Source organism: Hetaerina americana, unplaced genomic scaffold, assembly GCF_022747635.1.
Source record: "Hetaerina americana unplaced genomic scaffold, ioHetAmer1.1.p SCAF_1, whole genome shotgun sequence".
Lineage (NCBI taxonomy): Eukaryota > Metazoa > Arthropoda > Insecta > Odonata > Calopterygidae > Hetaerina > Hetaerina americana.
Window position 1 is genome coordinate 10,620,966 of NW_027286069.1, and position 16,088 is coordinate 10,637,053.

The window sequence follows — 16,088 nt, forward strand, 5'->3', positions numbered from 1 at the left end:
TATCTCACGTATTTTAGAAGATAAGGATATTAAAATTTCCCAGTTTTTGAAATTTCTCTCCATCTATGCATTTCCCTTTCCACCTAATTTCAAAAGCCTAATTGCTTTCTCATCTTAGTCTGTTACTCAATTTGCTTGTGAAACTACCCTGTATTGCCTTCTCTTTTTCATCTTAAACTTCTCTTCTCCATCTGTAAATATGTGTCTCTATTGATTTCCTCCTTTTTAATCATTTATTTTATTTTGTTTAAGGAATTTGAATGAAAAAATGTAGCTTAATTTGATCAATTTTGCCATTTCCTCCTGTTCCATACTCTTCTATCTCCATTACATTTTTCCCATCATGTTTGACAGTATGCCAGTCCTATTCATTAGTAGTTGTATCCCTGTTAACCTTAGATAAAAATATGCAGTTTTATTTCTTTCACATAAGTTTCAGCTCCTTAACCCATCTGAAACTATAATGCTGTTTTGAAAGAGGGTAGGAATGCTTGCTACCTACTTTTCTTCCAGCCTTTCCTGTACCACCCTTGAATGTATTTTGTAAAGTACTGATGATAATGGGCAACCTTCTCTTGTAACCCACTGTCTATCCAGATTCTCCCTCTGCTACCATTACCTATGCAGTCTGATGCATGAACAAGTTTTTGATAAGTTGCCTATCCCTCCAGTTCACTCCCATATTCTGCAGTATATATCTCCATTAACTTAGCCTGCTCTGCATGAAATTGAATGACCCATGTATGTTTACCTTCTCATAATCCATAAAGACACTCAAAAGACAGCTGGATTATATTCAGTATTCTTTTCCACAAATGTTCTCATTACTGAAATGGAACACACATTTCTCTTCCCATTCTTAATTTAATGTAATATTTATACTAGGTAGTTGTTTCCACTATTTTGTAACTTTCTATTGATGATTCTTGAAATTACCTTTGCTGCCTGTGAAATTAAAACTTAGCACCCTATAGTCCTCCTATGCAGCTACTGCCTACTTTTTCAAGATCTGGATCAAAGTGAACCTACGGAAATCTTCTGGCCATATTCCTTCCTCATAAATACTGGATATACATTTAAAAAATCCTTTCATTCCGTTTGGCCAAAATACTCTCCAGTAATTCTGTGGGGATATTATCTATTCTTACTGCCTTGTTTGACTTTACTCCCTTTTTGCTTTTTATATCTCACTGTCTAATATTTCTGGACCGTGGCTATCCATGCCTATGTCACATTCCCTTTATTTGTTAACTGGCTGGCCTATTACCTTTACCATTAAGCTCTTCTGCATTCTTTCCAACCACCCTGAATCTTTTCTGGTTCTATTATCAATTTCCCTGTCTTATCTCTTGTGCTAGGTGTAATTTTGTCCTTGCTCTATTTGAACAATTCTCATGCCTTCGTCTATTGTTATTTTTTTACTTATATATGAAATTTCTTCATGTATTTGCAGTGATCCTTCTGCCACATTTACTTATCCCTATTAACATTTTGCTTGAGTTTCTTGTTTAGCTTTATGTATATTCTTTCCCTCATTTTCTATGTTTACTATCCTCTTTTCTTATTGTATCCATCCTCTTCAGCAGCTCTCCTATGATCCATGGCTTCTTAATTAAATTCATGTATGCACCATTCCTAATGTTTCCTCAGAAGCTCTCTCTATCCTGTTTTTAAGTTCCACCCACCTTTCACTGACCATATTCATTCCCATGCTTGTATCTAGATATTTATTGTTTTTTGGTACTCTTGAATTTTTACTCCAGTTAAACCTCCAAGATTCCACTTTGGCACTTCCCTCCCCCTCCTAATCCTTTTGAATTTTAAATTTTATCTCATGACAGCTAAATTATTATCCGAAATTGCATCCACACCTAGGAAGCTCTTGGAGTTGATGATGCTGTTTCGAAGTCCATGTTGAACCTAACTAATCTAACTGGCATCTACCTGTTTCTCCTGACATCTTACAGGTCTATCTTTGCTTGAACTAGGTTTTAGTTATTGTCGAACCCCTTCTGAAGAAATCGACTTTTTCTCCATGATGATTTCGAAACTGTACACTCCTACTTCTCTCCCATCACCTACTATTACATTCCTATCTCCTGTTACTTTTAGGTACTTCCATTTTGGCACGTTCCCAATTATTTCTCTTAAAGTGAACTTCAAGCTACCAAGGCAGGCAATAATTTTACTCCAGTTGAATATTTGTTGGCATATACACCTGGATTACCACTAGATTGGCCAGGTCTGCTTTTAACTGTGTGATTAGAATTCTATCACTCACCTACTCTATATTTATTACCCTTATCTCAGTTTCCTATTCAGCACTATGGCCACTCTAAGTTGGCTCTCATCCTTCCCCTCCACTATAAATTACTCTGTAATTATCATTCCAGTAATCCTTGCTGTCAGTTGTTTAACATTTTGTTGTTTTGCAAATCATTTTTCAAGGCCTCATATTCAATTAAATAATGTAATATGCCTCCAAGATGAGAAATTTGTGTGTGAAACAAACTCAGCATTATGCAAAATCTGTATTAATGTTAAGGTTAACGTCAGACAGCAAAAGTTGCCCTTAGGATCATCAATAAAAGGATGGAGGGAAGGCAAATGATAACTTAGGGAATGTTTAGTTTGGGTTCAGGAAGGTGAGAGGCATAAATGATGCCATAACAGTTATGAAATCACTAATTAAGAGGAACATACCTGTAAGAGTACAATCAGGATGTATTTGTTTTTCTTCCCATGATGACTGAATGCTTGAAAAGGGTAGCCTACTGGAACAAATCAATAAAAGTGACATGTGGGTCAACTGGGGACACACTAAAGGAGAGATGCATGCAGAGTAACCAGACAATAGTGGGAATTGATACATTGAGAGCTGTTGCAGAACAGTGTAGAGGAGCATGCTGAGTCCCCTTGTAGTGAAGAAAGTTTAAGGAAAGTCTCCATCTACATATGTGAACGAATCCTTCTTGGGATCATGGAGAGTCAACACATGTAGCATAGTAGAATACCACGCCTGATTAGAGGGGGTGTGATGTTGGATATGTTAACGGAGAGGCGTTTTTTAAACTTAACGCAGTGATAACTGCAAATGTTGTTGCCACTGTGCTGTTTGTTTTGTCGTTCCTGCTTGATGATGCTAAGGAACTGCTTCATAGATATTGATGGCATTGCTCTAGTCTTTGGGTTAGAATCCCTGAATGCTCATTGAAAATAATTCTGGAGATGGGTTTTTCTTAGAGTGCCATTCCATAGTTCTTAAATACATTGGTAATAATTTATTTCATTGTGTTTTCATTCTAGAATTTCAACTCATTCACTTACTCATACATCAAGACAGCCAACCAACTGTTGACTGAAAATTATCATGACCCATCTCCAAGGACTTCTTTTTCACTATTGGGCCACTGATGCAATGCTCCCCAACTTCCCTTCATACCCATTCTTCTTTTAGTTTACTACACAACTATATCAAGGGTGCAAATGTAATTTTGTTACCAGTTATCTTTACCAATGGATGATGACTGATATGGAGTGGATTGTCTTAACTTCGTCCATTCCACTTTACGACATCTTGTAAGGCTCCAGGAAAAAGAAAAAAAATTAAAATTCACAGCACTAAAAATCTATACCATGAATCAGTTTTCACTCAAGACATTTGATGATATAAGAATGAAAAATTGACACTTGTTTAAGACAGTTTATCTGAGAAGACCAAGTAGGAGTGAGGGTGAGCAAGTCTTCAATCCAAAGGTTGGTTTGGTAGATGAGGTTAGAGTCTGCCTGGCATAGTGTAAATTTGCATCTAAGGTTGGGGCGTGTGCTCCTGGTTTCCCTGTGCTGCCAACAGTTCCTAAAATGATTGTGCTGATGATATAGCACAGGCTTGGTTTAGCTATGGGTATCCAGGACTTCAGCCAAATTAAAACATGGCTACCAAATTCATGCACTTAGTAAATCAAGCTCTCACCAATAAACAGCCAAACAATTATTAGTATGTGGATCCTGACATTCCTTTTTAAGGATTGCCTTGAGAGCTTTCGAAAATTGTCACTTTTGAGCAAAATAAAGTAATCCTAAATGGATTTTACATTAATCTCCATAGTATTATGAAGAGCCCTTTGCCAAATTCAAGTTTTTTTGTATGTCCTCTATCCCTGTTGACTTCTATACTCATTCATATTCTGGCAATCGAAGATGTTTCAGGCTGTATTTTATCTCCACATGACTTTTTATATTAGGAATATAGAACATAACAGTAAAATTGAACTTCCTTTTACTACTTCAAAATAACAAAAATATAGGGGTATACTTTCTGTGACAAGTGCAAATTATCATAAAACTTTGGAAGTTTTAAAACAGTGGAATACACTTTCTGGATTCATTTTGCAGAGTACCTCCATTTTTGAAGAAGAAACAAAGAAACGCATTTAGTTCCACTTAATTTTTTATTGCTCCAAATGGCATTGAGGTAACTGTGTTAAAATTTAAGCCATGATAATAAATCCTCATAAACTGGAAGAATATAGATTTCTCATATCATTCCCAATACTTCTGTTGCCATATAATATTAGCCAAATATAAAGGAAGGGTAGCAATATGTAGTATTCATGCTTGATCACTCATCATCATTAGTATTTCAATCCTAGGATTGGTTTACTGCAGCTACTACATTCTTCTCTTTTGAATGCAAGGCTGCATATTCTAGAAAGAATGTGGTGGGTTCCTGTTATCTTCCACATTGCAGTACTGCGGCCGATACTGTGACATTCACTCTCGCCCACAGCTTATGCTGCGACTCAGTCCGTACCACCAGTGCCTAATGCTGAAACTGCAGAATTTCACCATGGGTTCAGGGTAGCTTTTTCATAGGTCTATTTTCCTTGTTGTCTCATTCCGAAATACCCTAACTGTATTTTTTTCCAGTTGCCTTTTTTCGAAAAACCTTCAACAAACTTCATCTAAATTTTTGTTGATCATGGGAATCAAACCAGCGACCTTTGGCTCCATAGGCAGACACCATACCTCTGGTCTACCCCTGCCCTCGGCTCATACATATAATGAGGGCGGTTCAATAAGTACCCGTGTTAGAAATGAAGAAACCATTTTTTCAAAAACATTTTTCTTATTTTTCAACATAGTCCCCTTTTAGAAAGATACACTTCTCTCAACATTCTGGCCATTTTTTTAACCCCTCCAAAAAATAGGATTTGTCAAACTGCAAAATATGCCTGTCTCAGCAATAACTTCCTCATTTGAGCTGAATTTTTTTCCCGCGAGCCATTTCTTCATGTTAGGGAATAAGAAAAAGTTGCAGGGAGCCAGATCGGGTGAATACGGGGGGTGCGGCAGCAATTCATAACGTAGTTCATGCAGTCTGGCGGCGACATCTCCTGATGAATGTGCTGGTGCGTTATCATGGTGAAACAGCACCTTCTTTTTCGACAAATGCGGCCGTATCTCCTTCAATATTTTGTCTAAGCGGTCCAATAAATCACTGTAGTATTTCCCAGTGATCTTTCTTCCTTTTTCCAAAAAATTTCCTTGAGGATGATGCCATTTGCATCCCAAAAAACCGTCGCCATGACCTTTCCGGCCAATCGGACCATCTTCGCCTTCTTTGGAGCAGATTCACCTGGAGAAATCCATTGTTTTGATTGTTGCTTAGTTTCTGATGAGTAATGATGAATCCAGGTTTCAGCAACAGTGATAACTCGACACAAAAACGCCTTCGGATCTCACTTAAATTGCTGCAAACACTGCTTCGAAGTTGACAGCTGGATCAGCTTGTTGTCCACCGTGAGCAATTGCGGCACCCATCGGGCCGACAATTTTTTCATCGCCAACTTATCATGTAAAATATTAATTGACATTCCAGTCAACACACCCATGGCCTCTGCTACTTTGCGCACTTTCGTTCCTTGATCAGCAAGAATCATGGCGTGGACTTTTGAATAATTTCCTCGGTAACCACGTCTGCCGGGCGTCCTAGTCGCTCCTCATCAAAAACAGATGTTCGCCCACGTTCAAATTCGTTGAACCAATATCTAACTGTGGTCATAGATGGCGAAGTGTCCCCATAAACAGCATCGAACTTTGCTTTTATCTCCTCGCATTTCTTCCCATCCAAAAACATAAAGGGAATTACCGAACGATAATGCTCTTTTTCCATCTTGGCAAAAATCACGAAACAAGTCTCACTCAAATGGCTGCCAAATCCAAACAAACCTTTAAAAATCATTCTGAAATTTGTTACACCGTCGTTTGATAGATGGCAGCACTGGATGATAACATAAACTTCCCTCAGGAACGCCCTTTGTTGTCAAACATGGGTACTTATTGAACCGCCCTCGTATAATATCTTTTACTTTGATAAAAAGAAGTGATAACTTCATTCATTAACTTAATATACATAGGAAGAAAAGAATTATGCATCATTAAAATATATTTATTTTACACTTTGTACATTATTTCTTCTTTTTCAACTTCTTTGAGTGTTTATGAGCTTTAAGATGGCCTTTATTCTTCTTGTCAGCTATTATTTCCATGAATTTTCTTTTATTGTACCTGAAAACCAAAAGGGTCCATTTTAATATGTATTCTTTTCAGTCATTAACACTAGATGTTTGTGAAAGTTTGTCATTTTAATGATTAAGTTCATGTTTCAATTTCTTAGGGAAATAATAATTTCTTTAAAATTAGTTACATTGATACTGTCTTTGGCAGATGCATTGTTGGTTTCTTGAAATATTTTACACATACATCTTTCGTGGTATCAATCAAATGAATACACCAGTAGAAAATACAGGAAACTGTGTAGACACTATATTCTACAAAACTATATACACTTCTGGGCATTAGCAATAAAGAACATGGTTTGTGATATGAACTAAATGGTATCTTCTCCTGACATTATTTCATACAATATGTGAGGCCAAAAAATGTATGCTATAATTTAAATACATATGAACCTACAAGGAATATCAATGAGCTGTTCCTGCCTGATTTAAGACAAACTCGACAAATAGTGTTCAATGGCAGTACAATGCATTTGAGAGTATGTGAAAATTCATCAAGGAAGGTGAAATGAGCCATCACTTCAAACCCTTCATACACAATGCGATTCAAGATGTTAATGGCATTTTCTGTAACTAAGAGAAATGGGAACTAGGGAATACTATTATTTCTAAAAATTATAAGATATTTGCATGGATAGTCAGAACACTACCTGCGCTCAATACTTGCCAAATCCACAGCTTATGACGTTGGGTCAACATCTACATTGTGGGCACAAGACCACTGGCTAAATAGTCACACAAATGTTTTGCAAAACGTTTTAGTTTATTAGTTTTTTATGAGAGGTGACAGACAGCTAGGTCATTTGTGCCATTAGAGATGGACAGGAAAGGGTGGAGAGAAACCTGGTGTCGGCATTTGCCTGCTATTAACGAAAGGTGCCAAGGGGTCCACAACTTAGCAACCCATCCAACGGATGGCATACTCACTTTGAGTGCCCTCCTCAAAGCACCTCAAGTAGGGATCGTGACACCACTGAAAAATATCTGTCGTCGCCAGGATTTGAACCTGGGCCTCTGGGTGGGAAGCCAGAACATTAGCCACAGCACAATCCCCATCCCCCTTTTGCAAAAAAACTGCGCTCGCATCTCTCTCTCTCCCTGGTAGCCCTTTCATTTATCAATGTCCATCAGTTCTACATTGGATAACAGCACAGTGGTGAGTACCTCTGATAACCAGTCAGTCCATCCCCTCGACAGCGTTCATTGTGTATTAAGGGAGGGACTGGGGTCATATGTTTACAATTTTACTCCAAATAACTTGACAAGTTTAAAATTGATTGTTCAATAACACGCTGTTTATGTTACTTGTTAATGCCTATTTAAGTGCTCATTCCTAACATAAACTTCTTTAAACCATTACCATGTCTGTAAGGTTTCAACATTCAGTTTCGAAAGGAAATTTAAATTTATTGTTAAAGCCTGAAATTTGGCAGGGCCAACTGAAAAATGTACCATATTATTTAATATTTTTTCAAAATTTTATTAGTTTTTGAGCACCACTTTTCAGTCCATTTTTTAGGAAATAAATATTTAGCAATAAGAGATGCCAAAGGCATTGTTAGTCACAGCAAAAATATGACTCCCTCATTAAATTATAAGTTATGATAAATTATAATTTCAAAACCTCACGTAGAGGAGAGAATAAGAAGCCATGAAAATATTGAAATTGAAAAGGAAGTGATGGTTCAGACTTAGTTTCAACACAACACCGCAGAGAAATGGAAACAGAGACACTATTGATGACTAACCAGTTGTCCAGTGTTTGCACACATAAATTACCTTTTAAAATCAGCATCAGCCAGGAGTTCTTCTACAATGGTTCTCTTCCTCTGCTTTTTTGGAATTCTGCTGTGGTAAAAATCAACTGGAGCCTCCACAACACGACCTACCTAAAGAAGGTGAATTTTGTCCATGAATGTTCAATATTACATTAAATTCAGTCTACAATTCTTTGAACAGAACAATATGGTGCTTGAAGAATAACTGGCAATTGCCTTTGTAATGAGCTCAAATTCAGTAAGTATTTCATACACTGTTCAACCTTTGGCACATGTTTCACAAATGTTTTGAACACTGCACTTGATGTGGCCAAAACAAAGACTAAAAAAGAAAGTGAAATACATTTTTGGTCACCATGCTGACATTATGGAAAATTAAATACATTTTAGACATTAAAATCGCTTAGATTACCATTTCAGTGCAAATTAAATCCTCAATAAACATGCAATCTTCAGAGATGGTCAGATAATTTTGATGTACTACAACCATGTTTTGACAAGGAAGGAATGCCTCAAGAATGATACATTGCATGTTGCCACAAAAAGACAAATTTCTTCCAAATTAGGATGAGGATGGCCAGAGTCATGGTTATATCAGCTGAAAGCTCTCCCAGAATTTTCATTGCTGAGGAAATTTAAGAAATGATTTGCAAATTTACATTTAATAGGTAAATTGATTTTGGCAATATTTAAAACTCTAAAAAGTGGCTCTTTACTTAAACAAGTACAGCAAGTTTCTTCACATTATAATACACTTTGTAAAAGAGATTATTAAACTATTTCAACCAGAGTTTTGCAAATATCACTTTTACATTGTATGTTTGTTGCTTGAAATTACTAGTCACATGCATTATCTACTCTACATGTCATTAATTGTGATAATAATTAAGTTACTCCTTCCAAGTTACCAAACCCCATTATTGTATTTTTGTTATTATTTTTTAATCTTACTGTTTAAACATACATCAATATATTAAATTATTAGAAACAAGGCAGCTTTCTGCTTTATAACTTCTCCTAGTCTTAAAGTTGAGGACAAACATTCAACTAGAACATAACCACTTACTTGAAAATATTTTGGTAGCACTTTGAGGTCATTTTTCTTATAAAATTGCTTTGGATCCAATACAGAACGCATTCGAAGGACCTCTAGATCATGCTTAAGTTCATCAGTCATATCAGGAGCTGGAAGATTGAACCAATCCGTTCCTTTGGTTTTATCCCGCTCCTCCTGTGTGGCAAGAAAAGACATATTTAATATAATCCATATAGACATAGTGGTATCTATCACTAATCAACAAATTAAAATTTTTTCTTAATTATAACACCTCTTGTTTTTCTCTTAATTAAACTTGACTTTCACAAACAAACTATTGATCATTAAAATGAATTCTTATCTGGCCCAAGATACTATTTTGTAAAGGTACTATATACTAATACATAACTATAAAGGAAATGTAAAAATATGAATTAGTATGGTACAAAATAAATATTGAAAAACATCTAAGCTATAATTATTCTTAACCTTATTTTTAGTATGCAATGTATTTTTAAAATAAATTGATACTGGGTAGCAATTTTAAATAACAATGAAAAATATCCCCAAAGCATACATAGAGCATCCTCAATCCTATATCCTACCTTGTTCCCTCGGGACACCAGGTATTGCACATATAGAAAAATGATCTTTTACATACAACCAGTACTGAAAGTCCTCATTTCCATGAGACCTTCAAGTGATGACATTGAAGGTATACTTTGTGGTAGCATCCACAAATTTACTTTAAAACTTCTATAGGACAAAATTGAGCCAAGCCTTTAATACTTTTAGTAATCCTCCATTAAATAATTTTTGGAGACACTTATCAATACTAATAAAATGAGATTCATAAGAAATTGATGCATGGATAAGTGATGCAAAGTCAGAGAAAAATTTAACCTATTCATGAAATTCACAACTCATCAGCCTTCTCTCTACCATCAAAGTTCACACTAATAGGCTGATGGAGTAGTACCACATATGACTGAAGTATGAATGGCTATGCAGTATTGATGGAATTTTTCTACTCCCAACATACATCGTGCAAGAGAAATAACTGGCACAATGGCTGCTCTCTCACCAGTCTGTGTGTGATATCAACAGAGATGGATTTCTCAAATGTATCACAGGATCAGAAATGCAACAATTTCCAAAGAAAGTAATATATGAGTTGAATAGTTGAATGAGTTGAAGAAGCTGTGATTGAATTAAGGATTGCGAATTCAAAATGCAAATGCGAAAGAGATAGATCACTATAACTTCACTCTGAAGAAAAGCACTCTTCATACAGAACCTAGGTGGCTCATGCATTGAATGTATATCACTACTACAGACGTGGATCTGAAGAAAGATGCTGAAGATCATCTGGTCAAACAGGGTAAATTAAGAACATAGGAGAATATGAAAAGAGAGAAGATTGATTGGTGCCATTACTGACAGAGGATGAGGCATGTCCTGAGAAAGGACATTGATGTGTTAGCAGAAAAGGTGGCGATGATGTGAAGAGATGGAACTGTTGTGAATCAGTTAGGCTTTCCCCAGCTGAAAACTGTTAACAATGAATGGACCTCAGTTGGGATAGTGGCTTAACGAAAAACATCATGGGTTCAAGTGCACTACTGAGCGGCACAAGCTGAGCATAAATGCAAACACGTAGATTTATATTCCTCATAGGAATGACAGGGAAGCAATTCCATTTGTACATCGCACATAAAATTTCCATTTCTAGTTACCCTTCTTTTTTTGATCAATCTCCTCTTGGTTTCTTCATAAGGTGGTACGGCATCAAGCTTTTCAAACCCTGGGGTGATAACACTTTTTTTCATAATTTCATCTATGCCACTGGTATGCCTTTTAATCATATCAATTGGGCTGCGTGCTGCTCCAATTCCCACGTGAGCACTGAAGGGTGATTCTCCATTGAAATCAAAATCTGCATCCTTTGATTTTCGACTGATAGAACAATATAAAAATTACATAACGATAATCCCAAAACAGACGCTAATAGCAAATGCTTTCGTCAATAAGTTCGTGTAATAATACCTACCTAGAACCACTTTCATTTACGGATGTTCTATAAGGGACAGCAAAAGTTTCTGGCACTGGAATGTACAAAAAATTTCTATCTAAAAACTGAGCAAAATTGCAGACAGCCCTTGGGCGTGCTTTATTGCGAGAGGACTGGAAATTGTAGAATATGCTTCCTATACTGTTTATAGTTCTAGGATTTAAAAAGACTGGGAAATACTGAAACGGATGACTTAGACATTACGGAAATTACAGTAAAACGGCAAGTGTACACGGTGAAATTAAGGAACAATAGCGGTTCTCCACGAAAATAATAGGTTGACATCCGCCGCATCGGAAACCAAAATTTAAAATGCAGAACTAATATATAAAAATATGTATATATACATAAATTTAAAATACCGTAATCTTCTTCGCTTTCGGATTCACTTTCTTCACCGCTGCTACTAATGCTACTTGCATCTTCGGTATCATCATTTTCAGTAACATCAGTACCTTTGGTATCAATTACAATATCCATAATGAATATCAGAATGACATTAATACCAATTGCACTCCCTCAGGTCATTTACACACGTGTTACACACCAGACAGGTCTTCCAGTGAAATCAAACATGCAAGACAAAAACGATTGCCAAGGCGCTGATATACACATCAGTTAGTTTTACTTTTTCAATTGCAGAGGCGCTGCTAGTCCATGGTAGTACTAACCTGTTAAGACCATACAATGTACGATAAGATAAGCGCGCACATTTTGAGGGCGATCAATTATACTTATGAATTATGCAACTTTTGGTTTGTTAATTGAAGAATTACGACTTTACTGTTCTTTCGAGACTTAAGTGGAAAATAATTCTATACTAAGGTCCCAATCATAAGAAAAATTATGTGCGTATAGATGACGTAGAAGCACTCACAAGAGCAATATAACATTTGGTCGGTATAGTAGAACGCAAAATAAAATAGATAACTCCTAAAAGATAACTCACATTGTGGATTGTTTGAGCTTTTGGCTTCTTCAATTGTCCTTAAGAAGTCCGAAAGTTCAAACAATCCATAATGGGTTCTTTTACGTGATATCTATTTTAATTTGTGTTGTATATACAGGTAGGTATATCCCGACGGCCGGGCCGTCGACACGTCAAAACTACATACAGTACATGCATGTGAGTGTCCTTTCTCTGTTTTTCTATGTTTTAAAAATCTACATAACCTTTTTTATAAATTTGTATTATATATATAATACAAATTTATAAAAACAGATATGTAGATTTTAAAAACATATAATACATAAAAATGGGTCCAGGGGGTAGAGCGTTGGACTACTGACCCGAAGGTCAAGGGTTCGATTCCCGGAAAAGTTTCTGGGCACCTGCAGCTCCTCCCAAGCTATGTGATTTTTCAGGTACCAGGTCTTCCTGGGAAACTGCAACCGGTACAGGAAAAGGAAGTGGCCCTGATGTGTGAATGTCACACGCCGTCGGGCTTCGTACTGGGTGAACTCTGCCATCACCTACCAAACCGTCCTTAGGGTTGATTACTGCGTTTATGGTTAAAACCGAGCACTACACACACACACACACACACACACACATATATATATATATATATATATATATATATATATATATATATATATATATATATATATGAAGTAGATATGAGAAGGGATGGGTCAGGAATACACACAAAAGATGAACAGAGGAGAGGTGGGGAAGGCGGAAACGAGCAGATCACCCCAATAGAACACAAAAATAGGATACATAACACGTAAAAGAACACTCACGTTTCAGAAATTTTAAGCTTTCGGCCTTCTCTGAGTCTGACTTGTGGAAGGCCAAAAGCTTAACTTTCTGAAATGTGAGTGTTCTTTTACGTGTTTACTGTGTATTTCATTTTTGTGTTCTATTGTGCCGTCCAAATTATGTACAAGTTGAACGTTTATTCTTGAGGGAACTAATAGTTGACCATGATTCTTGCTTTGAAGTACAGTTAACGGCCATTTTCTACGGTTGAAGAACCGTTCGCACTAATAAAAGTGCTTACCAATGGCATTTTTTTCCAATGCTCCGCCAAATCATCGTTACATTGTTTTCGAGCGAACACTTCGAGCACTACAAAGGGTAATTCGGGTGGAGTAATACAAAAAAATCGTTTGCTTTGAAAACTGACACCTATTGTACTGACAAGATGGGTTATTTGCTATTTCTTATCTCAGTTTCACTTTTACAGCCTAAATTGTAAGCAGGAATTGTTTTTTCTTGGTGGTTTGTATTTTTGTTAGCATTAAGGTAGCAGTAGTTTTATCGTAAGTAGTGTGTAAAATTTTTAACTCGTGGTTGAATATTTCAGCAAATTTACTGAACCTCTTAAGAGAAGAATATACGATCTCCCTCGTACTTACATTACGCCAAAAACTTTTGTGACCATAAAATGCACCAACCTGCGAAATACGATATTTCCGAGAAGAAATTCCGTTTACACAGCTGTACTGTACGTTAGGTAAGCATGCAGTTGTAGATCCCTTGTGTCGTAATTTATTTTTGGCGATAATAACTAATATTAAGCTCCGATTAGAATTTTACTGGAGGTAATATTCAATAGACCTTAGAACGTCGAACTCTAGTCGGCACAAAAAATGAAGCCATGCAATTATGGCCAGCATTTGGCAAACCGTGTTGTCTGAAATAAATGGGTATTGCAGAACCGACTTGAACCGAAACAAAAAAATTCTTCTGTAGTCACCCTAGATTTTTTTTGTTTTGCGAAAATCAGGCTGCCATTCTTTTACCAAATGATTTTATGCGTGCAAAATCTAATTTTGTCATTAATTAAATAATATTTATTTATTAGTATCGTTAAAAATTATATCCTGCCGCTAAAAAAGTAATATTTTACAAAAAGGTTAAACTACCGATGTATTAATTCATAGAATAAAACATCTCCTTAAGAAGGTATTCCATAAGTTTCAGTTAAAAGACCCGTTTAAAAAATTGGATGTATTGCCAGTGCCATGTATTTATATTTTTCATGTAGTAGTACGTACAAAAAGAAATCTATCTGAGTATGTGAAAAACTGTGATATCTACAAATATTTTACAAGTCAGAATGAGCAGCTGCACATTCTGTATGTATGTACAAAAAATGTAGGTGCTGGCCCAAATTTTATGGGCCTTCAACTTTATAATAAACTCCCAGCTGAGATTAAGGTGCATTAAAGTGTGGCTGCATTTAAAGTCAATCTACTTATGTTCTTTAAATTAAAAATGTTTTATTCAATTGCTGAATTTCTTGAATATACCTGATATGTCTTTTTCCACGAATGTATTTCGTCACTTTCCCCTGACGTATCTTATATCAAGTGTGACAGTTGTAACTACTTGATCGCTGGACAATTAAAATGTATTATTATTATTATTTAAAGCTACCGGTTTTTTCAATATCTTTGAATGATTTAGGTAATTTATTGTATAATTTTATGCATGTTTCCTTGGGTCCACCTGGTAAAGCTTTGATTTTACCAAATCTTTCTCAGGTCTCATTTCGTGTTGGCTAATGTCAGCATATATTTCCTTCTGAAGAATCCTTGAATCTTTCTTCTGCCTGATTCATCAATGAGCGCTTTCTTCAACCCTAACCATCCTTTGTTATCCGTAATTGATTTATTTATGTCTTCTTTCTTGTACAGCTGTATAATCCAATGTATTGCCATATCCAACATGCCCTATAACAGTAATATTCAGTGTAACTTTAAATATAGTATCCTATCTTCACCTATCTCTATTCTATTATACTTTGATGTAATGTAGGGCATGTTATATGTATGTTCCATAAACTTTCAATTTTGCGTGTGAGCCATGCTTCTAGTTTCAAAGATGTGATGTAGTATAGAAGTGAATAAATTTTCCACTGATCTTCTTGCCTTCATGTTTTCAAAGTCACAGCTTTCCTCTTATGTGTCTGAGAGTTAACTTATGGAAATTAAGTAAACATTTCATTCATAAAAGGTAGTTTTAAGTTAGACCCTGAAACCAATTAAAAATTCTATGGCCTTCAAAGGTGAGAGCTGATAGCATGATAGCAATGTTAACCTTTAAAAACTATTTTCATTTCACTAAATTAATTGTCAGGTCAACCTACTTTGTAACCACCTTCAGTGTTTTCTGAAATTTCCAGGGATTATTTTTCCATCCTCCATTTCACTGGTCAGCATTTTCTCTTCCAACATATTTTGTCAAGCCTCTAAATGATTGGATTTGCAAATCCAAGACAATAAAAGCATTTCATTAAGATGAAAAGTGATTTTATGAATATGTTTATTCCATAATGGCATATACAAATCCAGCCCTGGACATATGTAAACTGAAAAACAGTGTATGCAAATGCACCACAAGCAAACTAAGAATGAAAATAGAAGAAAAATATTTAATTGCTTTGAATACAGCAATGCAATTATATTGAATTTAATCAAATTAAAAATTTGAGGATTACTTCAATCCATTGTTACTGTATTCTTTGAATTCCTCCCACCAGCCTTTCTTTTCCCTTACTTTGTCTAAGACTTTTCCCCTTGCCTTCCTTTCTGCACATTTTTATTGGCTCCTTTCATATCCAAATGTACATGATAAAATTTCCCAATTGATGCTTATATTTTCCTCAACA

The 16,088-nt window shown here is 35.8% G+C and overlaps 1 protein-coding gene across 2 annotated transcripts; it reads right to left on the minus strand.

Annotated features, from left to right (window-relative positions):
* Positions 1–6,446: 6,446 nt before the first annotated feature.
* Positions 6,447–12,049, minus strand: LOC139700014 (deoxynucleotidyltransferase terminal-interacting protein 2). 2 transcript variants are annotated; one of them, XM_071598457.1, is made up of 6 exons: positions 11,829–12,049; positions 11,446–11,500; positions 11,132–11,351; positions 9,426–9,590; positions 8,361–8,470; positions 6,447–6,570 (listed from the first exon to the last, which is right to left on the minus strand). In XM_071598457.1, exons 1-6 carry the CDS (start codon positions 11,944–11,946, stop codon positions 6,471–6,473), a joined length of 768 nt encoding a protein of 255 aa, XP_071454558.1. In that variant the 5' UTR covers positions 11,947–12,049; the 3' UTR covers positions 6,447–6,470. The 2 variants fall into 2 exon arrangements, with proteins under 2 accessions (XP_071454558.1, XP_071454548.1); XM_071598447.1 differs by having other exon boundaries at positions 11,814–12,049.
* Positions 12,050–16,088: the final 4,039 nt, after the last annotated feature.

Coding starts and splice junctions, on each gene's coding strand:
- LOC139700014 (XM_071598447.1), bottom strand. CDS start 11,946: ATGGATATTGTAATTGATACCAAAGGTACTGATGTTACTGAAAATGAT. Junction 11,501..11,813: donor TTACGGTATTTTAAATTTAT/GTATATATACAT, acceptor TGTACATTCCAG/TGCCAGAAACTTTTGCTGTC. Junction 11,352..11,445: donor GTAAATGAAAGTGGTTCTAG/GTAGGTATTATT, acceptor TTGTTCTATCAG/TCGAAAATCAAAGGATGCAG.